The 27,554-nt window shown below is 37.5% G+C and overlaps 1 protein-coding gene across 1 annotated transcript in view; it reads right to left on the bottom strand.

The window, feature by feature from the left end:
• The window catches only part of GRB14 (growth factor receptor-bound protein 14), a 49,929-nt gene extending 39,372 nt beyond the window's left edge, over positions 1-10,557 (bottom strand). The window contains exon 1 of the mRNA XM_010567530.1: positions 10,495-10,557. Within this exon, the coding sequence (XP_010565832.1) occupies positions 10,495-10,557 (63 nt within the window). The remainder of the gene's footprint in view (positions 1-10,494) is intronic.
• Positions 10,558-27,554: the final 16,997 nt, after the last annotated feature.

Here is a 27,554-nt window from a genome sequence, read left to right as displayed (position 1 = left end):
GTTCAGTATGTCCAAACAATACAGCTCACAATACAAAGCTTAAATTATTTAGGCCAAATGTACACGCTTTATGACCCATTATCTTCACTCGGAGCTACCTTAATATTTCTCATGAAATCCATAGCAAATTGCTATAATAACTAGCAAGGTACAAGACTCACATTGGTAATGGCTAAGAGTTTCATATTTTGCCCTCAAACCACATCCTTTATGATAAAGGTTCAAAAGACTTATTGTTCAATTTAAAGAGGCCAATATTCAGACTGGACTTGATTATTGCATTAAGGTTAATAAGAGCATACTTTCATGTGAACTTTTCTTCATGAAAAGTTAATTTAGTGGAGGTGAACAGCTTATCAGCCCTGTTAGTAAACTTCATGGTATTTAGTATCTTCAGTCCTTTGCTTCCACACTGCCTGCTAAGTCTTAACTTTACATAGCTTTTACAGATTTAATAGTAATACACAGTTTTACATTTTACTATATACAACAGCAACATTTAGAATGCGCTTACCATATACTGATGGAAAAATATCCAGTTAGACTAACTGGACTTAAAAAGAGGGAGGAGATAGAAAATCATACTAGAGGATTCAAAGAATCTGACTTGAAGGAGGAACTTCAGTACTTAATAAAAAAAAAAGTTTGTGAAATAGAAAATGAACAGAAAATGAAAAAAGTTCCCAGTGCAACAATGTTCTTCATCCCCCGAACTAGAAATATGGTAGAAATTATCCACATACTGCTCTACTTTCCAAAGAAGTCATGTATGAAAATCAGGGGAGAAATAAATTTAAATATAAAGCCACTAAAATACACATCTGTTTTCTGTGTACAGAAAAGTTAAGGGCAGAATGTTATCAGCCTCATGTTTCAATAACTTGCCCCTATTTATGTCAAAGCGCTAACATTATTTAAACAAGGCTTTCTGTATTTAATAGTGCAGTTTGTCCAACATATCCTTCACTTGTCAGAGATAAACAGAATGCTGTGTTCCAGTACAAGAGAAAGCAGATCTGTTACTGCCACTTTCTGGCTGCACCCTATGTTTCTGAAGAGATACCAGCTATAAAAAGAAGTACCTATTGTTTCTACCAGGTTTTTCACACTATGTTGCTGGTTTCTCAGTAGAGCAGATCTCTTGCTGAAGCTGAGAAAGACCAAGTCTCTGAATAACACCATTAAGAGACCAATTAGTTTCCCATTTCCTTTGCAGCAGTCCTAATATAGATTCTTTAAATTTAAAAAAAAAAAAAAATTCTTAAAATGTCCTTTCACTTTTACAATTTTATACAGAAGTTCTGACTTGAAGTACAACACAGCTTCAAAGTAAAGAACGCCTTTGTCATCACCTTTACCACCTATGTATTCCCGTGGAGGTCGCTAGAGGAGAAAAAAAATGTAGACTCTGTAAGATTAAGCAAAGTTTAGATTTTTTAACTAAAGAAGATACAGTTTGGAAATTCTCAGAATTTCTGGAGCAGTACAAGGAATGTCCAGAGCAAATATGACAAAGGCTATGTAGGTTAACCCACTATAATAAATAGTTGTTTTAGAATGCAGAAGCACTTTGCCACTTGGTATAAGACCAAAAAACCTGCCTTGCTGGGTCAGACTACAACATCCTTCAAGCCCTGCACTGTCTCTGGGTATCTCTGGTGGTATATAACAGCAAGGTTTAACTGCTGCAGAATAGTTATTCTGACACAACATTTTATCCCTCAGCACTTTTCAACTCGTCTTTCATTTTATTCACATAGCATTGTTCCCTTTGGCCAAAGCATAAAACCCAAATAAAGAGTAAATCCTGCAATAAAGCTAGTAAGCCTACTCAAACCATGTAAAACCTTCAGCTATACACTGTGGCATTATTACAGATTTGTCAGCGTTGCCAACAAATCCAAACCACTACAGGAACAGAAAAAAACACCAGGAACACCTGGATGTGGAAATCAGGCCCTGTAATTGTTGGCAAAAATGTAATAGTCATCTAATGCAGGAGACACTCACTAAAACAAGAGAGCAAAGTGGAGCTGAAAGATAAAGTTAAGTTGATGATGTAGTGATAAGGAGAGACTAACAATTTCAGAAATTCAGTGTATTTTGACAATATTTACCTCTAATCATTTGTTCTAAAATGAAAATGAGATATGTAAACTGAACAGCCTTCAGTCATACAGGAAAACTGAGAAGTCGGTAGCATATTTCTTATCTCTACAGATGCTGCAACACCCTACATTCAGAGGTCCTTTGGGTTGTCTGGCTGCTGCTTCTCTTCCCCACACACAAGCCATGTTTATATCATCATAAATGTATGTATTTTATTTGTGTTATGATCATCCTAAAAGTCTCGTCAAGCAGAATACCCAAAAGGATGGTGACAGACACCACCAAGTTACAATCAATAGGACGAAAAGAAAAATGACAACATTGAGGGCTTGCATACACAGCTGGTGGGTAATTTGATGAGCTAGTTAAGTCTGGCTGTCAAGCTAATACAAGACAAGCAGAGAGCTCCAATTGCTATTCAGTCTAGATACCATTTAATTGCTAACCTCGTGGAGAAGGGAATTAACTGGTTCAGAAAAGCAGTCTAAGTGGTCTAAGAAAAAAAGCACAATATTATGTTAGGGCAGAGGTCAGAGATGGAAATGATACAATATGCAACAAGAGTGATGAAAAAGACTGTGAAGACATCAGAGTACACCGAGGAATAGTGAAAAAAAGAAGATTCTAGTAAGAAATAAAGGAAAAGCATTAAGGGTGTCAACTGAACACTTCCTCCCAGGTCTCAGTCCTTCATAAGAATTTTAGTGGTTCTAAACAGAAAAGGTATCAGCAAAGACACAAATATTAGGAAGTTGTAACCGCAGGCATGTGCAAGGCATGAGAAAGAAAGGAACCAAAGATGTCTCTCCAAGTTAACGTTTTTGATGCCCAAGCACGTGTATTGGTAGAGATATAGGTTGGCTGTCCAGACAGCCATTAGAATCTGCCAGAGAGAGGAGATGAAATATGTTATGAGAAATATGATGAAATATGAGAAATACGACGAGAGCCTATCAACTCTGGCTCAAGAAGCTGGATATGCATTCTTGGGAAGTTTGACTCGCCTTGCTTTGTACTGTTCCCTAGGCACCATTATGTACTGTACTGTGCCAGAATAAATCTGTTCTCATATAACTACTTTAAACTATGAAAAACAGGTTGCCTTGAAATAATGTAAACATAAATAAAAGGTTGAAAGCAACTGAACAACTTCAAAACAGAAACTTTAGTCTCTTACACTTGGTAGTGACTTCCTAAGATGAACTGGAAGCAGGGTAAAATTTCCAGTGTTACAACAGAATTATAGTCATTCAGAAGCTTTGACCTGTGGTGGGTTGGCGCTGGCTGGACACCAGGTGCCCACCAAAGCCACTCTATCCCTTCCCACCTCAGCTGGACAGAGGAGAGAAAATATAACAAAAGATTCATAAGGACAGGGAGATCACTCAGCAATTACCATCACAGGCAAAACAGACTCAACTTGGGGAAATTAGTTTAATTTTAATACCAATCAAAATGATAGTAGGATAATGAGAAATAAAACAAAATCTTAAAACACCTTCCCCCCACCCTACCCTTCTTCCCAGCTTAACTTTACTCCTGAGTTCTCTACCTCCTCCCCCCACAGTAGCACAGGGGGGACGGGAATGGGGGTTGCAGTCGGTTCATCACATGTTGTCTCCTTCCTCCTGAGGAGGAGAACTCCTCATGCTCTTCCCCTGCTCCAGCACGGGGTCCCTCCCATGGGAGACAGTTCTCCATGAACTTCTCCAACGTGAGTCCTTCCCACAGGCTACATTTCTTCATGAACTGCTCCAGTGTGGGTCCCTTCCATGGGCTGCAGTCCTTCAGGCACAGACTGCTCCAGCGTGGGTCCCCCACGGGGTCACAAGTCCTGCCAGAAAACCTGCTCCAGTCTGGGCTTCTCTCTCCATGTGCTCACAGGTCCTGCCAGGAGCCTGCTCCAGCACAGGCCCTCCATGGGGTCACAGCCTCCTTCAGGTGCATCCACCTGCTCTGGCGGGGAGTCCTCCACAGGCTGCAGGTGGATATCTGCTCCACCGTGGACCTCCCTGGGCTGCAGGAGGACAGCCTGCCTCACCATGGTCTTCCCCATGGGCTGCAGGGCATCTCTCCTCTGGCGCCTGGAGCATCTCCTCCCCCTCCTTCTTCACCGACCTGGGTGTCTGCAGGGTTGTTTCTCTTACATGTTCTCACTCCTCTCTCTGGCTGCAGTTGCACAGCAACTTTTTCCCCTTCTTAAATCTGTTATCCCAGAGGCACTACTCCCATCGCTGACTGGCATGGCCATGGCCAGCGGCAGGGCCGTCTTGGAGCCAGCATTGGCTCTATTCAACATGGGGGAAGCTTCTAGAAGCTTCTCACAGAAGCCACCCCTGTAGCCCCCCTGTTACCGAAACCTTGCCATGCAAACCCAATACATGATCATACAGTCATAACTTCTTTTTTAGGTCGTTAAGGCAGCTGGCATTTTGTTGGGTTGGTCCTGCCTCTGTTCCTGACGCAAAGGCAGAAAAATGATGAGTGGGGCAACACGGGGCATGGCCAGTACCCATAGCAACAGCATGAAAATGAGGAAGAAAGTGAGCTTAGATATGAATAATTCCTTGGTGCAAGGTGATGCAACTTCTTTGTATTCACTGGCATATCTTCAATATATCAAAAGTAAATAAAATCTTCCAATTTTTCAGGTACTTGCTTATGTATTGTAGCATGTTGAAAGTAACACACAGAAGACATATAAGTAAGGGAAATTCGATTTTTCGCATAGGACTGACACTAACACTTCATGTGCAGTTTGTTGAGTTTCTCCCTTCATATACAGCAATGCAGCATAATCAGTACAGGGTTTACTACCAGCAGAAATAACTATTCAGCAATAGCTCTTGATACACTTCAAGGCTAGATAACACAGTCTGAAGGTCAAGTTCTGACTTCTTGAAGCCTAATTTATTCAAGAGGAGACTAAAGTACTAGAGCTAGAAAATGGCCAAGCACTTTCTTCAATTGATGAAAAAGCTGGTTTTTTTCCCAAAGGATTTCTGCCAACAGAAAAGGGTTATGAGCAGAGTAGGGCACTAAACACTGCCAATTTCCTTGGTTACTGTATGAAGAACGTTAGATGTTCAAAGAAGGCAAGAAGAAACTGAAAAACATATCAAAGATTTGTTCAAGAACTGAAGACAGAGAGGACACAGAGTGCAACGTTAATTGTGCCACTAAACCTTGTCAAACTATACAAAGGACAAGTAATGACCAAGTGTATTAAACCTCTGAGATTTTAAAACACTTTTTAAAAAGCTGTGTGCACTTATTACTCACCTTCTCATACACACACACACACATACATCCCTATCTACCTTTCATGGTAACTATGCAGCATAGTGCTATACATTTAAAATTTCAAGACTGTTGATAAATTTGTGTACAAAATATTCTCTAAAATTTGATTCCTTGTAGAGACTGGAATGTCACAGGATAGAAAAAACCTCCCTCTCCAACCCAGTAGCTGAACCATAGGGACTGCTGAAGTCAGACCCATTTTTATTTCATGTATACATGTGGGATCATTTTTATACGCAATAGAAATGGTAGGAAGCTGTACTGGCTTCATGTTATTCAAAGCAGGAAACATGACTGGCCAACCAGTATATGACTGCTATACCAGAACCCACTTTTAGGTGACTGCTTGAGTATAAAGAGTACACATTCAAAGCAAAAATTGGTCCTAGAACCATTCTCAAGTATAGTATCAGATCTAGATTTATTTGGCCTACATCATCAGGGAGTGCAAAAGTCCTGCAATACCTTCCCCTGAGGAGGCCCTGTCAGTAGTTCTCTTCTCAACAGTCCCCGGACCTAACCAGACCTCTTCCGCAATGACAGAAAATGATAGGGAAGAAGGAGGGTGGCAGACTATCATCCACAACCTAAATCTCTAGCATCACTTCAGCCTCCACCATGAGTAGGTAACTTAGTATCTGCAAGTACAATACGACGGGTGATTGAATTCTAGGCAGTTCACAAATTCTTTCATAGCTAACAGGAAAGTTGTATGCTCCTTCAAACAAGTACCTGAGGTAGATACTTGTAAAACTAGTTTTGCAAAGTTTTTATGCAGTATCAAGAGGAAGCAAGAATTCCAGATCTTCCCAAACAAAATGCAGCTATCTTAGCACATGTTAGATACACAGAGGTGGCAAGACATTTCCTTAAGCCTACATACTAGCTTGGCCTTCTAGCAATTTTAAACATAAACTTTTTTCAAAAAACACAATACCAGTCTCCTGAATCCAGTTTGGGTCTCTGCCCATTCCCATATATATTCCTCCTCCTCCTCAGCCTTCCTCCACTCTTGTTCTGGCTCACAACCTTTACTGTTTGTATCAAACTCTGCAGATCCAGTAGCAGCACATCCTGATGCTTTATTCTGGTAATTTATCTCTAAGATTTAATTCTATACTGAATTTCCAGTCAGGCCCATCTTACTGTTTTACCTGTGGCTATCGCCATTATCTTCTCTCAGACCCCCCAATAAGTCATGAAACAAAATATTCCATTAAGAGTAAGACCTTACAGTGATTCAAATACTTAACCACCACAGGTTTTCCAACCACTGCTCCTAAAGTCTTTAAAGCACACTCAAGTCCATCTCCCACTTAAACCTCTCATCTGTCTTCAAATCTTTGCAGGATGTTACCCTTTCTTTTATTTTATTATTTTATTATATTATTTATTATTGTATTTCTTTTATTTTTATTACTGTACAAAAGACAAAAGGGCACAGGTGTTGTTTATGCATCTTTAAATGACTTTTTCAAACTGTCCTTATGAAGAGATGTTTCATACATGAATGCTTTGTCTGCCTCCAGTTATTTTATAAAAGGTATCCATTTAATGACACCATTATCATGTCACTTAAAGAGCCTTATGTAAAATTCCTGGATTAGCACATTGGCCTTTCAACTCAGGGAACCCAAATGCAAAACCGAAAAATTACTTTCATGCTCTTAGCCTTGCAGACAGACATTACTAATTCTCAGTACGCTTTGGCTTAAGTGACCATTTTTGCTTGGGGGAGGGGCAAGTGTTGATTAAAACAGCGTGTGATTTCAGGCCAGAAAAATAGATGGAATAAAGATGCAAAAGAATCTTGAAATTTACATGCTTATACCAGTCCTAGATTTGAGCAGTCTAAATCACATCCTCATTTTCTAATCAATATTTCTTCCATTTAAAAGACACTATGCAATTTCTTCAAGAACCACTAGAAATTGTTCTGCTGCAATACATACTGCCTATGGACCCAAGGCTTTTTAACATTGTGTGACCTAGCATGCTATGAAGTTCCCAGCTGCTGTGGAAAAAACCTACAACTTTCACTGTTTATACATCTTGCATCCAACATCAGGTGCGTAAGTACTCTTTTACTTATCACATCACAAGTCTAGTAGACTTGCGGGTGTTTGATCAGTCTTCGACTGTAAAACAATGTTTTGAATGCATTATGACCTTTTAAATCTAATTTCTTAAAAACATTTTTAAAGAAGTACTAAGTTATTCATACAAAAGATAAAGAAGACATTTAGTCTAACTGTGTTGGATTAATTATACGTCTAGTCTATATACACACTATAAATCTGGTTGTAGTAGTACTCAATATGCATAATTCCCCATGCTTATTAAGCAAGTCATTTTTCTGCCTGTGCTAAAAGACCCCTTGGAATCTAAATGAGGCCCTGTAGTTTTAGTTAAAAATATATTACTTAAGAATAAAGCATGGCAACTGTGATAAGTACTTCACGTCAGATTTTAAAACAGAAAGAAGTATGAACTAACTTTGGACAAAGCATATTAGATATTTGGAATGAAAATGAGAAAAACCCATGCATTCAAGAAATTGGCAGAACAGCCAGATTAGTACATTGATAATGCAAAATTTTACCTTTTGTGAAAGAGAAAGACAGGAAAAAAGAGGCAGGAAAAAAGAGGCAGGAAAAAAGAGACTTGCCATTTTTGCAGTACCATAACTAAACTAGACTACTTACATAATTACCCATTCCATGAATTTAAGAAATAATGATTGGGGATGATCAACAGCCTAAAATAATACTTTATGAGCTAATCTTTAAGTTTCTCCTGACTATGCAGTGCTAACATTTTTACATTTCCAGGTCCTTCTTGTATTACAAAAAATAAAAGTTGCACTACTTTAAGTCAAAGGTGATGTCTAAGGTTCTAATGTCCACGAGAAACAAAAACAAATTTGTATGTGCATATGCATTCACAAATATTACCTCTTAGAAGCAAGGCTCTTTCTTGCCTGCCTTCCTGCCTTCCCTCCCTGCAGTACTCCAGTTCCAGAAATTAGGGTATTGCTACAGAAATAACAAAAGCTCCTTCTGAATAGAGAGAAGAGATTCTTTCAGGAGGAATTCTACATGCACACATACAAACATCACAAGCATAAACAGGACTATTAAATTTGGCATACAGTGAGCCCTCAGTGAGGACACATGCCTTTGAGAATTTTTGCAACTGTGTGTAACCTAATACCTACATACCTAAGGCAACATCCTGTGCTGCTTCCTCCTCCTACTTCCATTATTTTTATTTTGAGTTTACAAAGTGCACAGATAAAGAGAAGTAAAGCCAGTAACTGTTGACAGCTAATTTGATAGTAGTGTGAAAATATTTGTTTTTTTAAAATAGGAGAGAATGCACAGAAAACAGTCTTACTCACCGTGCACTGTTAAAAGAGAAAAAAACTTAAGTTTCCTCAGAGAACGATGCTCACCTCTCAACACCAAAAAAAGAAAAGCAGTCCATTAAAATATACAGTACCGTTAAAACTGAGTTTCCTAGCCTTCTGAATGCTAGATTGAGCTAAGTTACACATCTCTCCCCTCCCACACAGCACCAAGTACTGCTGTGTGCATACCAGAGGAGTCCAACACAAGTACATGCTGCAAGAACACCCTCATCTCCTAACATACAAATAACCAAAGAAGAGCCCAAAATAAAATAACTATGACAACTGAAGATTTGAGACTGGGTGGGGTCTTGAGGGAAGGAAGAGAGGAAGGGGAGGGAACCACAGGATTGAGAGGCTGAGAGCTGGGAAGTTAAAGTTAAACCACAGTTTTTAAAAGAGTATTTTTGAGGAGTGTAAACAGAGATATACCAAATTGTTCGGATACAACTTTGTAAGAGCACATCTTGCACGCATCTAAATCTGAAAAGGAAGTTACTATACCAGAAAAGTAGTATACGATCATGTTGTTAAGACAGTAGTATAATCTAATCTGTACCAATCAATCACACTAAAATTGTATGTTCACAGGTTTTCCCTCCAACTCAAACAATGAAGTAGTCTAAAAGAATACCATACATCCCAAATCAGTAAGAGCTATGTGTTCATATACTACTTTAGACCCACTGGACTTATGCCATAAGAAGTATATGCTGTGTCTTGTGTAAATTGCTCATGAGAACCATTTAATACTGCAGCAATATTTCAGTGGCATTTCATTTTTCACACTGCTGGTATATTAAAAGCCTCTGAGTAACAGAAGAGTCTATTAACAATGATTCAGGCACATTATACAGCAATGAATTTTTGAAAAATATCTACACATTTACAAAATAAATCGAACTACTGAATTACTTACAGTTTGTTTGAACTAAGTTCTTAGAAGTTAATATATCTGACTTAGCAGAGAGTCATATTTCCATACTTCAGTTCTGTGTGTATTTTTAACTTCATAGATACCACCAATGCATAGAGTTACACTAGGCAATCCTAGTGTACATAGGCGTAATGATTTTGCCTTGCGTCCACTTTTTAGGGAGATAACAAAAAAAGGCAAGCTACAGTGGCTACAGAGAAACACCGCACAGTGTTACCCTGATTCCCAAAATACATGATGGACCATCCACTATTAAGGTGTTAGCCAGAGAGGGTGAGGAAAAAGTATGTTGTGTTTAAGGCTGATCCGAAGCCTGTGGAAGTGGACTCCAATAATCCTCCATTAGGAACAGTACCATAGCCTTCTAAAGCGGCATATTTTAAAATTTTGAAACGCATTTATGACACTATATTTAAAAACTACATTAATCTGTAAGCAAAATCAATTTCTTGCACAAGGTACAGAATTATAGTAACAGAGAAAAGAGCACAGTAACAAATATTCAATTATGTACACATATATATGTATATTATGCAAACATATACTTCATATGATGAAATAAAAAAATCTACATTTATCAGAAAAGAAAAAGTCTTATTACACCACAGAAATAAAAAAATCAAGTGAGAAATTAAATATAGCCCTGTTTATTTTAAACATTGTTTATTTACACTAAGCAAATGTATTACCAACCCATACTAAAGTCAGAATCACAAGACTGATTTAAATGCCATACCCATTTCTGCAGAGTTATTGGCATAACTGCAGGCAATGTTACTCTTCTTGAAGACAAACTCATGTCTGCTTTTCAGAGAACTCGCCAACCTTCATCCAGGTGATAACATGAAGCAGAACAAAGTAGTTAGCAATATTCCTTGAAGCCTAACTTTTCATAACCCAAATACTGGAGAGGCAGTGCAAAGAAAAGACTAAGGACGTAGTAAATGTCACTCTGTTTATGTGAATCCAGTCCTACTCAAAGCCAATTACAGAAGACACTGGGGTAGGAGTAACTAGAAATCAACCAACTGAAGAGCTTGAAAACTCATCTTCTGTCCTTGGAAAGGCCCACACTGATACCTCTGGCTATAAAAATAACCAGAACAACATGCATTTCTATCACTCAGAACCTTGTCTTCACTGTCAAAACAAAACCAAAAAGCAAATGGGTAAAGACTGTATTCTAGCACTTTACAGCCAGTGGTTACAGTGTTGCATTTTTTCCCTGGCTTTTTCCAGCAAACAAAATACTCTTCAGTGCTTCTGATCTTAGGGTTTCAGGAAAGTAACTGAGCGTAAGAATAGATGCACGAATCCAGAGTTTAATTCTATGATTTTTAACTACCTTTATTCAAAGTGGCAGCAAAACTCCCCTTTTACTTAAAATAATGCAATTTCTACCTTTGCAACGCAACAAAGTCCTGAAAATGTGTCACATAAAATGTTACAAGTGAAATTTAAGACTGTTTTATGAACTCAAGTTGTTGATCACCCCACTCACATATTTACTTTATGTATCAAATATCTGCATAACAAGTCTGGTTTCATTAATGTGGTTCTACTAAGGAACTCAAGGTTTTTTCTTTCCTTCTTCGTCAAAAAGAGTAAAATTTTGCATTGCTTATATGGTAAGGCAAGCTATAATCTTTTTTTAAAGGTCTCATAACGTGCTTAATAGCAGAAAAACAGTTTTCTGTTTTTATGCAGCATGACTAAGCAATAATCCTGTTGTAAACCAAATTATTAAAACAGATGCTAGAACTGTGGTATTGGATATTTCTTTCGTAACTCTTGAACAAGCAGTTTGCATCAGAAACATTGCTCACCATAGGTGAAGACTGCAGACATTCCGCAAAAATTATTTGTATTAGGCAATCATAACTCTCAAACAATAATGTATCAGATATGCAGACTACTGTAGTTTCATAGGAAGTTACTGCAAGTATATTATTTAGCATACACCTAATGTATGTGTCCTAGAAGCATTCAGAACTGACTTGGCAAATATTACAATAATCCATGCTAAAATTCACTAGATCATATTAATAGTGCTTTTCCCTCAGTAACTGGAGATGAGCAAACTCTGCAGTAATCCCAAAACATCTAGAAGAAAACTCTTGTCTCCAAGACATATGAAACCATATACTGGCAAGTTAAAGATAAACAATATGATTTCATGTAATTTTCTGTTTTGACAGTTTTGTAAGTGGCAAAAGCTATGTAACAGGCCAATGGCACCAGTAAAACACTTTAGAATCCATGGATTCAAAGCATCTATTTTCATGCTAAATCACTTTCTCAAAATCCTAAAATCAGTAGGGCTTAGGTAAATTCTGTTGATGAACAAGAACAAACACCATAAATACAAAAAGAATATGGCTCCCTCCCAGGAACTAAAACCTACAATGCACTGGCATTTTACCTGCAGCTTTCAAATAGTCATAAAATACTGACAAGCAATAGGAAGTGAAGACAAATATTTTCCTAAACTTTCAAAACCTGTTGTCCTTGGTTGAGACATACAAGATGGAAAAAACCTGGTAAGAAACTGATGCCAAGTCACAACGAGAATTTGTTTGGAGACAGACATTTGATCCTTGTTCAGTTAGCTTTAAAACAAGAGCTTTTAATAAAGCCATAAAACCAGTTAAAATACAGTAGATATTATGCATTTCCTCAGCTCTGTTAATAATAAAGTTTCCGGTTTAACTTTCACTCATTTTACATTGAGTCTATAGCAGCAACAGGTCCATAGCAACTAATCTTCTAGGTTTAAGGTACTGTATTTATTTACTTTTATTTTTCCTCTCTTAAACTCCAGTCCAAAATCCTTATTACTGTTTTGAGAAATCAGAAGAATGAAAAACTATTCTAGAGATCAAGTTTAAAGTGTTAATTCTGTAACATTTGGAATGAACATCTTTTTCTACTAGAGATAGCTATGATAAATGTCAAGTGTTTGCAATTAGGTTTTTACCTTTCAGGCACACAGTTTTTATTTCCTATGGGAGCATGTTCTCAAAATTCTATAATGTAGCTTCAAAATTTTGCTGTAAGATTCAGAAAACAACTTGTGGTACCAGAGCCTGATCCTGTAAGCATTTTACTCACAGGAATATTAGACATGCATATGTTTGCAGCACCAGAACAAAAAAATCTACTGTATTTTTTCCTTGGATCTTACAGAAAAATGTTTGGCAAACAGTAACTGTAAATCTTGGTGCATCGCATTAGTGGCTTTATTGGGAAAGAAACAAAAATAACCCAAGCCATTTTTCCTTACCCCTGAGTACTGAAGGTCCTTGGCTCTTGAAAAGCACATGCAGCTTTTTATTCTATGAATAATATTGACCTATTTGGCTGCAAGGTGAAGCAGAGGATTATTTTCCTCAGTGCGATTATCTGTATTTTATCTTCTCCAGTCAGATACACAGACCAGACCTATTTAGGAACTGAGCAAAAACTTAAGTGTTGTGTTAGACTTTGTAATAAAAATCTAATATTCAGATATGACTTGATTTTGAACAGAAATACTACAGTAATTTACTTATACTAATGAAAGTACACATCAGTTGCACCGAAGAGTACTAAAAATGACATTGAGGAATAGTTTCATCTCTTAAATTTCACAAACACCAATAAAATTAAAATAAAATAAAACAAAACAAAATAAAACAAAGGACATCTCAACTTCTAAGTACAAGCCTTGCAGAACCACTTCACGATGTGAAAGTCAAGAGTTCTGTTGATAAATGTGAGATACCGAAAGGCTCTGAAAGCCAATTATGCCTTCAGGGAAACATATATAACCACTTCTTTTTTTTTATACAAGTAAAAGATTTGACTTGTCCATGGCAGGTTTGCAAAGAATTTTGCTCATGCTGGTGGACAGGAAGGAAATCAGATCCAGCTCACTTGCCTGAGAGCTCTGTAAAATGACTATGTTCATGCAGCTTTTCACTCCTATTTTTGTCACTAAGCTACCAGATACAGTTCTGAAAACACTGTGCAGACACTTTTTAGATAATTCAAAATATAAACCACTTCTACTTCTTGCCACTAAAGAAAGCATGACTAAATTGAGTGGGCAAGAATCGAAAAGCTCTTACTAAGAGTTAGTAGCTCCAAGTAAGGGTTTTAAAACAACATATGGAATAGAGATATCATGCTAGTAGAGTAAGGTCAGTGATGTACTTAAGGCACTGGATATGGACTCACAACAGCTGATCTATTCCTGGCTCTGCCAGACATAACACAGGAATGTGGGCATTTATAGGGAACAAGAGCAAATTAGACTCAGTTTTTGCTTCTGTAGATGAAGAAAAATTCTACAGAGCATAAATTCATTAAGGCTTATAAAAAACTTTGATGCTATTTTTGATACTTGTTTTTTCTTTAAGCTAAGGCAGAAAATGATTACACAAGGCCAACATAAAGTCAGGTGAGTTATTTGTGGTACTATCTGCACTTCCTTGAGAGCGTGCTCCTGTCTGCTTGGCACAGACAGTCACTTTGTCTCTTTACTAGAAGAAGAGTCAGTTAATACTGTCAACATGACTGTGGAAACACATACAGGGTATTTTTTGCATAGGTACGTTTGCATGCGTTTGGCAAATAACTATTTTCTTTAAAGCCACCCCACAAAAGAAAGGTTTAGAAGTGTTTGAGTGAGTTGTTGTCTTTCTACTCTTATAGTCCTTTACACAAATAAATGTAACAAGGTCTTATTCCTCAAACAGAACATACAGTACGCCCTCTTAGAGGGTGATGATTGATTCCTATGCAGAAACAGTTGCACTAGAACAGACTATATTACCTGTAAAGCAACATATATATTATAACGTACCTAGGAACTTCACAATGAAGTTTGAGCCATCGTGATCTCTCTTCTTCTCTCTTCATACAATTACCCACATATTAAATGCTTCTATTTTAAGAGACTAATACACCACAAAAAGAACTAGCACAATTCAGTTTTAGCTCTTCCTCTTCTAGCCTTTCCATAGATGAACCAGGCATTACAAACAACACACCGTGCTGGAGCAGTTTAAGGACAAAGCAAGATAACCCTAGATCCCAAACCTTGCACTGAAAAGCCATCTCCAAATATGTAATTTCATAGTTCTCAGCAGATCGCTGTCCTTTTGCTGGCCAAGAAACATGTACCACATGAACTCTGAACTCCTCCTTGTTGATGCTATCCTTCAATTACTAACCCATGTGTCAGCTTCCTTCTTTCCCCTGGTTACAGCTACAATATAACTGGGTCAAACTGACCCTTAAACATACTTATAACAAGATTCTTCAGTAAAAATTCTCAGCAACTGTACTTTCTGACAGTCAAGATTACAGGCTGGTTGTATTAGAAAACAATTTTTTATCACGTCAGTTTTCCACAGGAAAAAGTGTTTAATAATACACAGAGAACCAAAGCAAAGAGAAACACAGGTTGCAGGAATAAAGTAAGAGGACAAAGACACATAAGGCAGCTTCTTGGTGCTACAGCTGAATCACTGGCTTCAGTTTTACTGTCTCTATATGTTTGCCTTTTGACAGAGCTAGTTTCATTTGAGAAAAAGAAGCCTTTCTCATGTTAGTATTTCTGTTACACAGAAATCAACCAATAGCAGTCAGTCAAGCAAGTATGAGAGCTCCGCAAACCATGTATTTTCCTCACTGTACATTAAGACTACTTGGACTGAATCAGTAATGTGTTTTATCTCGGAGTCACAACAGTAAATATTCTCTTCAATCTTATTTAGAGGAGTCTATATGAATAATTTCCCAGGTCATGATTTTTGTACTTAGGTAAGTATAATCCCTACTTCAAAACTGTAATGCTGCTGGAATAATTTAGGAAGAGATTAAGAGAGATTCATAGAAGGTATATATCAATGTATAAGCCCCAAATACAAAGACTGGGACTATTTTTTCATCACTTCTCCACAATACCTCTATAGTAAAAGCCTAGACCTATTCAGTCCTTTCCACTAACACTGCTTCTTTGCAGTTATCCTACAAATGCCCCTCCTTTGGGCCTGAAAAGCTGAGTAGTTTCTGTTTTATAAACTCATTCAGGATTTGGGAAGTCTCCATCCCAGAAGAAAAATAACACTCAGCCATGATGAGTTCATCATTCAGCTGTTCCAAAGACCTCTTACTTTAGAATATCTTATGTCTTCTATAGGGCTTGGTTGATACAGCAGTTAGATATTCCAATTTTCCACAAAGTCTATTCCTTACATAAGCTTTTGTCAGCTACTGCTGAAGTGTTAACATTACAAGACTGACATTATCTTTCATACCTATGACTCTTCTATCTGTTTGCCCAGTGCCTGCTAAAAAAGAACAGTTACAAACCTCCTACTGGATACTTAACTTACTTCAAAAATGTATTAATGCTTAAACTTCAGCGTTATTTAATAAGGTCATTGTCTCATGTGCAGAAGTACAAAGGACAAAGTACAAAACTTTCTCAGAAGTAACTTAAGAGGAACCCTTTCCCAAAATCCTTTCAACTGACTTCTGATCTTACATTAAGGGGGGAAAAAAAAAACCCACCACAAAAAAAAACCCCACAAAACCCACAGCATATCCTTTTCATGGTTGTTCCTCATTTCCATGAATGAGAAGGATATTATCCTAAGATCATATTAATGAGTAGTTATGTGGACACTTGGCTAAAAATGGATCTCATTCCCAGTGAGTTGCCCAGAGGAGACAACACGCAAACTTCCTTTGAAAGCTCCATGTTCTGAAGTTACCTGAATACAATAAACTCAAAGTAATTTACTATTACACAAGTGACTAATCATGGACTAGAGCCTATCAGAATACTGCCAATTAAAACTTTTAGCTGTGAAATATCTCTTTTTTTTCAGAACTACTGATTGTAAAAACACTAGGAAGAGACAGCTTTGCTCAATTTGGAGCAATGACTTGCTATCCACATCACTTCAAATTGAGGAAAGGATTTAAACCTTCTTCTTCAGCATCACAAGCAGTCTAAATGACCTGGCTCTTGTGGGATCTTAAAGCTTTGTTAATGCATGCTCTTTGCAAAGCTTTTCAGCTGCCTGTTTTCACAATCAATAGGTTCAAGCCTGATTGAAAAGCACACTGATAACAAAGTTCTGTCAATTCAGTTATAAGAAAACCCTCATATTGCATGGGCTTCCCTCTCACTACATAGCAGTAAATTCTAATGATTATGAGAATAAATTCTTGCAAACTTCCAGCCTGTTTCTCAACAGTTGATACCATTTCTGTGCCATTATCAAGTGCCTGCAGCTGTTCATAAACTCCGAGTCTTAATGTAATCAGTAACAGGAGTTATCATAACATAACTAATATAAAAAGGCTATTTATAGCCTAAGAATGCAGTCTCTGAAAAATCTAATTCTGATCACAAGGCAATCTACTGTATCTTGTTTTCCTGTGGATATAATATCAAGTTAAGAAGCAAAGAGATAGACATACTGGTATGCAGCATATGCATACATACCAGAAATAGGCAGGAACAATTCATCAGTATCCTAATTACATGCACAGGCACACCTCTAAGATAACCGATATACATTTCTCTCTTGAGACTTAAGTATTAAATATCATATACACTACTGGGCTAAAATATGAGCTGATTAGCTGCAAATGAATGTTCTGTGGCTGAAACAGGAGAAAAGAAAGTTCACGCTGTTACTAGAACAGAGAGGTCTAGTTTCTTCTTCCTCTTCCCACAGCTGCCCTTCTTGAAAAATTTTCTTTGGCCTGATTAGCATTTTTTTTTTAATCTTCCCTTTTGAGGTGACTCCCATCAGGACTCTTAACATGACAGACACGCTTAAGTACGCTGTCTTGAAGGTATGCCTTTATCTTCATTTCCAAATTAAAGGCAGTCATAAAAGCGTGAATTCCCTCAGAAGTAACAGCTCTAAACACGTTGAAGACGAACAACGCACACACACATACATACACACACACGCGAAGAGATCAACATCAATTGCTAGTAACAGGATTCTGACGCCCTTCCACTGCCTGGCCATCATAGTTCCTGCTGTACAAGTACCAAACAGACCACTCTCATCCTGAAGACACTCATCTAAGTAGTCTACAGATGTCAAGACTTGGATATCAGTTGTCCACTACTACACTGTATGAAATAGGGTGGTGAGAAGGCTGAGAGATCTCAGGTTTATTGCCAGTTTCTATACTTTTTCTTACACAACGGAAACTTGGTCCTAAAAGCAAAAGCAAGTAAACCATGGAAGAGATGTAAGGAGGCAATTTAAAAATGAGGAGTCCTTTTTCTGTCCTAGTAGTCCCATATCCGATTGGTCCAATTTCCACTAGCTAGATCTCTTAAATACATTGGCACAGCATAAAGATTACCACTGCAAAGACTTAAAAAGATCATGAAGCAAAAATTGGGAAAATACTAAAAAAAATACTGCATTAATGGCTCTGCAATTACCATGTGAAAGAACAAGTAAGTCCTCAGCTATCTATTTTAAATAATTTACAAGAAGATACACATGTATAACAAATATAAAATTGTTTTACCAATCATAAATATTTAAGACTACTCTATATGTATGATCAAGTTAATTCCACCTGGTGAAAACTAACCAGGTTTGATATTGATGTTCATATGGAGGTATGTTTTGTTTATGCAAAATCTTAATTATTCTTACTGTGGCAAAGCTTATGCACAGAAGTAGGATAGGGATATTCCTCTGCTTGTTTCTATAGTTCTCAAGCTCTTCTTTGAATAGATAAATAACTCTCAGAACATCAGAAATGCAACAGTCCAAGGATATACTAAAAATTGCACCAAAACTCCTAACAGAAATCGATCTGAGTTTGAGCTCCATTCTTCAGTTAATGCCCTAACACTAGGATAACAAAGTTTTACTATGATAAAATAATAAAATTCCTGATCATCTTATGTTAAAGCACTATAAAACATATGTAAACTGCTCGGTATTTTCTCCATCTGTTGCACAGCTTTTAATTCAAAGGGGGTCAAAGTTTCAACCCACAATAGAAAACTTCTAAGTTGCCAGCTTTACCAAACCCATAGCATTTCAGGTAATTTAACTATTCATCATTAACTACTCTCATCTCATTCAATACTACGCAACTATTATGTTGTTTCACAACTATTAAATTGTTTATGTTATAAAAATAACAGAACATGAAATAAAGCGGGTGTTTACAATACTGGTCAATGAGATCACAAAAGTAGACTAGAACAGGCCTGCAGAGGTTTTATAAGACCAGAAGAGAAAGTTGAGGAAAAACAAAATGCAGAAAAAACACAAGAGGAGTGTGTTTTGGGAGTACTGCTTCAAAAAGCAACAGAATTCAGGTCTTCTACTTTAATAATGCCTTTAAATGGCAATCCACATAATTTCTTCAATATGAATCATAATGTTAATCTAGAATAAATTATACAAATTATGAATGTTACTGAACACTATTATAATTAACCTAGACTGTGTGTCCTTGGAAGTCAGATGGGAACGTTTATCTGTTTTGATCAGGCAGTGGTCTGTAAAGGGAAGACGTCAATAGCATTCTGTTGTTACAATACTGATGCATCCCCCACTTACCACAGTATCACTTACTGACAATGCCACCAATGAGAAGCCACCTGGAAAAAGATCTGTCAATAAAATATTTATTTAATCATGGATCTGTCTATGGCAGGGGACAAAATTACCTGAACTTCTCAGTTCTCCAGTCTAACCCTAAACAAATGCACCTATGCCTGGGAACAATTATGAGTAAGAACAGTGTTAGTATCTATCATATCTCATTCTTTTCTGAAAATTATGAGGATTCAAGCTCCATTCATCAGAGTTTAATCTTTTGAAGCCAAACTCGGTAAAACTGAGTTATCAAAAGTGACTCAGCAACATTAAAGCAGAAGTTCACTGCAGTTTCAGCTGGCTTTAACTGTCAAGTCGCGTGTATTTTCAGAGAAATTGAGACTGTTTTTATCAGTCGCTCTAGCCACCTCATAGTTACACAGTACTATAGAGGTGTCACAGGACCGAAATACCAGGTAGTCAACTCAGAATTCAAGAGATTAGTATTAAAGAATCACTTTTTGGAGAATCAGTCTTTCCAAATTCACAGAGAAGGTTTTCTACGTGAAGAATTAGATCTACTGCAATGTACCACAGGTTTCTTGTTCCAAATACAACTTCCCAAATGGCACAGAAGAGGCAGTTTCTTGAATTGAGAAAACAGTCCTACCAGAAAAGACAGCAAACTTCAGCTTTGACTTCCAGGCTGATGAAGCCCAAAACAATCAAAACCAAAAAGATGATTACAATCATTCCAATTTGACAAACACTGGCAAAATGTCTAAAATGACAGTACTGATGATTTCTTTATTTTACTACAAATAGTAACAATTTAAGCCTAACAAACACTTTACTGATGTAAGTGAATTAAACAACGAGCTTGCAGAGGCAATATCTTAGTCACCAGAAAAGTTAGAGTGACCTTGTTTTCTTGCTCATTAGAAAGGGAAAAAAAAACCCCAGACATGCTATTTTTGTGAAGTCAGAACGTTTAGAGTCTTTGTTTGGGTTGGTTTTGGACAGTAACAAAGTACAAGGTTAATATGTAATAACGTTGAGGGCTGATGTGAAGTTTGACAGAAAGCAATTGTCTCTGTAAGAAAGACACTAATGAATGAACCAATTTAAAGAAGATAAAGTAAAATACAAAAAGAAAAGACACAAACAGGTGATTATTTTGAAGTTTTCCCCAGGTCGACATATCAGACAGCTTGTGCTAGGTCACCTCAATATAAACCAGCTGATATTCCTTATTGCTCAAATGAGAAACTGTTCAACTCTGCCTCCTGATTTTTTTACCTTTATAGGCCTGCGACTTTCTGCCACAGCGTTAAGGTGACTGGTCAAAGCACAAAGGTACTTGCACTAAAATAGCAAGTTTTAATAGGGCTCTAAGTAATTTTAATTTACGTTAATAGCTATAAATCTTTCTTTGGTGGGAGGGTACAGCCATTTAAATGAAGAGCAGAGCACAGAAACCAGATGAGCAGAAGACCACCAGATGAGACACCACAAAAACAAGTCCAACTGAATCAAGTCTTAGAGACTTCAGGTAAAAACCTTGAGCTCTGTAAGTTGGTTCTGCACAGGGTGTTTTTTCTGTTAATCTGTAAACTGGTTGGAAATACTTTTTCCCTTCTACCTTTCAAACTCTAAGTCTTTTTTGTGTAATTTAAGGGGAAGACATGGGAAAAACAGATATATGTTTAGGACCTGGAAGGAAAAAAGACTGAGAACTGATAAAGTAAGATATGTGCAATGCTCTCCGACCTGGAAAGAAACCTGGCAAGAAACAGACAGACTGGAATTACAGAGTAAATTTAACTAATGCATCTTTTGGTTGGAAAAGATATTTCAACCCTTGAAAATTGCTTGGAAATTCATGAATTATTACATTTCAATAAAAAATCCTTTCATTTTTGCATTGTTTAAAAGTCAAGAGAAAACAGATATTTCAGCCAAAAGATCTGCCATGAAGAACTCTAAGTACCAGATACTTAGCCATTTATGTCCTCTAATAGAATTATATGCAAAATTTTGAAGAATAAGGTTTCAAATGAGTACACTAGAGGACCCTGAACTATAGCTGTAAAAAAAAATAAATGGTACTCCAATTACAACAGCCAATATTCGGTATTATTCATAAATTTAGAATAGCACACATTTAAAGAAACATCTGCTCTTTGTCATAAAGTTCCTCTCAGTTCTTCTTTGCCAAAGAGCTTTACATGAAAATCTTTGTTAATGCAAAAACAGAAGTGCCATTCCACTACAGTCAAGTGTGTATTTGAGATCTCCACACAACTGATTTCCTGGAAAGAACACTGTGGGAGTATATTTGGATTCTAAATGATAAAAATATCAACTTGTTTAGAACATCAAGAAAGACAAAAGAGGCGAGATAAAATTCCAAAGATTTGAGTGTTTTTCACCTTGAGATTTACTTGAGTTTTATTTTTGCACTTCTAATTTAATTTAAAGAAACAAGGCACTAATTACCTTGAACTACTTTTGTGATGAAACACTTTTTGGCTTATCCTTGAGCAGGGCAAGAACTGTCACTCCATTGCAAATGATTCCGGATTTGTTTTCAGAAAAACTTAAAAATCTAAGCTTTCATGAAACTATAGTAACCTCTTCTTAGTTCATTTGACCAAAGAAAACCAGAAGTATATTAAAGAACAGAACATGCTTCCTTACAGTTAACATTTTTCCCTACTAATATCCATTTTGATCATAATTAGAGACAAAGTACAAAGTGGTCTATATTTTCAGTTTCTTCTCACTTCTTAGAGAACACAGACTCCAAGACACAATAAGATTTTCCACACGAGTTCACAAACACCACTTAATAACAGCAAATGCCTCAGAGGAAGGCAACATTTCCCACCATGCACCTAGTTGACCATGCTGTGTTTGGACATGAGAGGAAAGCTGGGGGGTTTTGCCTTTTCAGATGAAAGTCTTCCACCCTGAAGCATAAAATTCAGTTTATCTGAACATATATAAATATAACATTATTCATGCCAAAAGCACCCAAGTCCCTCCTACATTTCTTCCAAGGATAACAAACTTGATGATTTCTTACAGAATGGATTACGCAGTCCAAAACGGTCTTGTCATCCATATGTTCAGCTGTTGATTTCATCTCCATATTATTCCCTTGAGGATGAGGACATTAAATACATAAACCCACTTCCACTTGTGAAACAACTCAAAGTTCCACCTTTCCCAAATACAGGTGTGATACCATAACATCAGCTTCACGGGGTCACCTCCAAGAAATGCTGCACTGAGAACAGGTCATTTGAGGCAAAAGTCTGCATGTTCTCAGCAACTCAATGCAGGCCGTTCTTTCCATTCTCCCAGCTCCTAGTCCACCCTCTAAGATAATAAAATTTGTCACTATACTGACTTTATGCTATTACTCCTTATTTGGATCCGCATCATTCCCCCTCCCTTCCTTTTTTAAATTAAAAGAGACAAAAAAAGTCAAGGTTGCCTCTTAAAGAAAGTTTGTTCTAATTACTGTGAACGTGTCATGATTATGAGTCTGTGAGAATGTAACACAAAACTCTTCCAAACGGCAGAGGGGGAAAGGAGATGGACAGCTGTATTGATGAGGCAGACCAAATAACGTTCAGACACACAGATGTCCTACTTCCCAAGCACAGAGGCAACTCACTATTCTGCTACATGGCTTTTACCAATTTGCTTTTATAAATTTATTTCCAGTAAGTCAACCCCACAAACAGACATGCTGTTCAAGCATGAGAGCATGTTTTGAGAGGCTTATGATAAAAGATCATCAGAAGACAGTAAGAACTTCAGCTTAGAAAAACAAGAATTCAAAATAATGTTAATAATCTATTCAGAAGAGGAAAGATTTCAGATGTCACAGGTGTTATGAATAAGAGAGTAGATATTTATGACAACTTCTTTTTTCCCTGGAAGTAGAAAATCTTTCCTGGAGAGAAAAATGAGACAGAAGAGGCATAACTTTTTCTTTTAGGAAAACCTATTTTGATAATAGTTACCTACTAGACATAAGTAGAAATTCACTCTGTAATTTTTCTTTATGATGCCTGAAATTAAAAACACAGCAGAAAAAGAAACTAAATCAGAAAGAAAGCAATCTAAAAGAAGAATCACTGAAAACACATATAGATCATCAGAGGCAACAGAAAACATTCTGGCAGCTGTGAACACTGTAAAAAGAAAAAAAGAGTACTTAAGTGTAGCTGGTTTCTCTTAAGAGTTGGGAAACTATCAAACTGTAACAGTAATATTCATGACCTTGGGGGCTATATTAAATGAAATTTTTGTATATGGATTAGGTATTTGCAGACAGAGCTCTTACAAAGTTGGCAAAATAATAACATGGGGTGGAAACACATTTCCAAGCACAGCCAACTGTGGGAAGTCAAAATCACAGCCAGTTCACTTCTCTTTGCACACCTGCTTAGCATTCCCTTTCCCTCCTTTTTAAACCTAAGTAATTTTGTAAACATCTTAGAAGACTTCAACCTGAATTTCAAAGATGAAAGTTTAACTCAACAGTTGCCATTTGGCCTTAACCTTTAATAACTTTAGAGGAAGAACATAAGAACAGTCATGCTGAGTCTGACAAAAGGTCTACTGAGCCCAGTACCATCTCTCCTGCAATGGCCACAAACACATGCCTAGGTGAAAGGCTTTTTGACAGAAACCATGATCTTGTTAAAATGCCTCCAGAAAATAACAGGAAGACCGCTCTCAATTTTTCTGGTAACTGGAGAATGGATCAGGCCCTCCATAGACACTATTATTTTAGCTCACTTCTGCCAGTAAACCAGTTGTTCTTGATCCTGCTTTTACCAGAGAGCGCACTACATTTTTTAATGGAAAACCAGGAGAAATGAAAGGACTGTGACCAGAAATTGTCACAAAAGGTGTGACATGAGGCTTTACAAAGAAACAGAAGTGAAATCAGCGAAGCTATGAATTTCAGCTTCAGAGATACTGAAGCTAGCATTTAGCTGGCTTAACTGATCAAGCCAGTCAGTAATTTTAAACATGACAGGCCACAAAAGCAGATAGTTGACCTTTGTGTGTTAAATCATGCTTGGGAAATCTACTTTGCAGTTGCAAGCACAAAGATTACCACAATGAGTGCAATTTAAGCTAGCAACATGAGTAATTTAAACTAATTTTTTTGAATGTGACTTCTAGTCCTTATGTTCTGGAAGATGTTACCCATTCAGTGTTTTTCCTGTCTCTGCAGAGATAGTCAATGCTTCCACCTTGCCCAAGCATGATACTAGTACAATTTTACCCCACTGCATTAGCAACGTTTAGATACACACTGACCAGAAATGCTTCAGATTAGTATTGCTGTTGTGGGAAAGAACTAAAAGCAATAAAAGTAGTCCAGAAAGACACCATAGTTATTTTTAGAGAACATGCAAAATATGGCAAGATAGAACCAGTGCAGTTTCCCAGACACATACATGTTTTTCACTGGAGAAGGGAAGAGAAGGTTCCTCCTTAAGACGCTGGCCAAGACTTTGCTAGTAAAGTTCTCTGGCCATGGCCACAGAATCAGCCATAGCTGGTCAGCTTCAGAAAAGTTGATACAACTACAAGAAACTTCAACTTCTACACAATTTCTTCATGTAAATCTAAAACCTGAATAAGCAGCAGCAGCGTAAGTTCTTACACGTCCAATATTTCCCCTAAAACTGTTAAGACATGCAGACCACCAAAAAAGAGCATGTGAAGAAGACCCTTAACCCCACAGGTGTTCCTTGTCAGAAATCTTTCCAGTCTTAAGAAAACAAACAGAAATGAGACAGGTAAACTTTCAAAGAGTGAAACAGATCTTCGATACCAGTGATCTCCATTAACTGGAAACTCTTCCTCTTCAACCTCTACCCCTGCTCAGGATAACAAATACACTGTGTGTGAACAGTACTAAGACAGAGCACTGCCAGGTGTGTCTGCCCACTCAGAATTCCCTTGGCTTACAGTCTAAGGTATTTATGGAAATATAGTAACAGCAGCCATACACAGATAAACACACATGCATATAAAATACAGCCATGTACACAACATTTGCTCCTTCCCCATCAATTTCAGTTTTATTCAATTATCCTAGCAAAAGTAGACCTTCAGACAAAAGAAGCTGCTCAGTGACTGTTAAAACCCTCCATGCTGTAGCACTGATAACAGTAACTGGAGGTGGGGAGGAAGGGAAGAAAGAAATTAAATTCTCATTTAAGGACATAAAGTACTGCCTGCCTGCCCCTGGTTCCGCTTTACCCAAAAAATCTGCACAGTCACATGTAGACTCTGTGAAAGTACAGTCACATCTTAAGTCACAGATTCCGAAACCTCATTTTCTACAATTATCAATGACCTACAGAGAAAATTTCACCAAATTACAGAAATATGGAACACCGTTCTTAGAAAAATAACTTAATAGGTAACTGAGCTTTTCCTCAAGCTTGCATGAAAGCAATTTAGAATTTGTCAAATAATAATTTATAAATCTTACCTGCTTTTTTCTTGAAGTTGCCTTGGGCAACAGACTGGCTGACAAAACTGATGCAAACGGAGAGCAACACAGCTCGGGAAAAGGATTTGGAATTGATGGGATCTCCAAAACATTGTCATCTTTCTTTTTTATCCTATTTCAACAAAATACATAATATCAAGCGATAATTGTAACAACTACTGTTAAAATTGCAATATCCAACCACAATCCATGAAATACTAAGGCACTAACACCACGATACTTCCTGGTTGCAGCAATTAGCTTTTTTGTGCAGGTTTTTTTTTTTTTTAATCAGTAGGCTGAATCTATTAACATACAGTGCTTAACACTACTTGAAAGCAGTCCAAGTATTCTGCTCTGAATATAAAGTTGTTTGAATATGTGTAAGTCTTTACAGAGTAAGAGCACAGATATATTTATATTGGCTCCTAAGGACATTAGTAAATATTTTGTTGTCCCTGTGTTCATGCCATTCCCTATGTACACATATTACAACAGTGGATGCATGTAACTTCTCAGTAATACTTCCCGAGTACGTCACAACTGTATTTTAAACAAATGGAAACTTTTTTCCAACTGAATCAGGAGTCAAAGTGACCGACAAGACAAAATAGCGCAAAGCAATACGCTCATTTCTGTTTTCAATTACTTTTGCATTTGAACCTCCATAGCTCCATCATGAAACAAATGTCTCAGTAGTTGCTAGCTACTTAAATTTGATTGTGTCGGAAGTATCACCAAGCAGCATTTGCAAGAGTAGGGAAGATAATCGCTACTGTGCTTGCTGAAGAGCTCCGTTATGCACTGGTCTAAAGTATCACATTAATAATGTCGCTGTTTAGGCTGCTGTGTACATTACAGTGCATGGTTTTCCCACACAAAATATTGAGCAGCACTTTGTCTACTTGATTTGGGGAGCAGCACCCAAAGCACCTCAAATATTTGAGTCTGCGAACATATAATCGGATTTTTCTACATGTGTGAGTTGATGGCTCCAAGCTTAATGTTTAACTTTATTACCTTCATTATTATCACTCCAGATTCCGCATACTAATTGGTACAAAGCGGAGAAAACCATCAGAGTAAGGTAACGATGCACAATGGAGATGCTTTACTTTCTGGAAATCCTCACCGAACATTCACCTGAAGTGCTATTTAGCATTAAGGAGTGAAAAATCCTGTATGCAACATTTTAAGATTTTGTAAACTTCGGTCTACCAAAACGGATTAGACGCTTCACGAAAGACCTAGCTCACAGTTTCCTTTACTAAGAATAGAGACCAATGCCTTTAAGAACAGCCTGAGAGGTAACGAACAGGGTGCACATCACTGACGGCAACTGCAGCGGCATCGCTAACGGTGGAACAGTTTCTCTCACGAGCACACTAAGACACTACACGGAGAAAGTAGTGGCTCGGTTCAGTTTGAAGGGGCCGGCTCGGCAACGTCGTCTCTTTTCACCTCAAACTGCGAAACCTCAAAAAAAAAAAAAAAAAAAAAAAACAAAAAAAAACAAAAACAAAAAAAAAGCCGGCCGGGAGGGGTGGGGGGAGACGCATCCGCAGCGGAGGGAAGTGTCTGCAGGGCCGGGCGACAACTTTTGAGTTCCAGGCGAGAAACGGGCCGGCCCCGGGCAAGGCCGCCCCCCTCCTGCGCCTCGCCCCCTCCCCA

Source organism: Haliaeetus leucocephalus, unplaced genomic scaffold, assembly GCF_000737465.1.
Source record: "Haliaeetus leucocephalus isolate CR32 unplaced genomic scaffold, Haliaeetus_leucocephalus-4.0 Scaffold1, whole genome shotgun sequence".
NCBI lineage: Eukaryota > Metazoa > Chordata > Aves > Accipitriformes > Accipitridae > Haliaeetus > Haliaeetus leucocephalus.
This window is presented reverse-complemented; position numbering and strand designations above follow the sequence as displayed.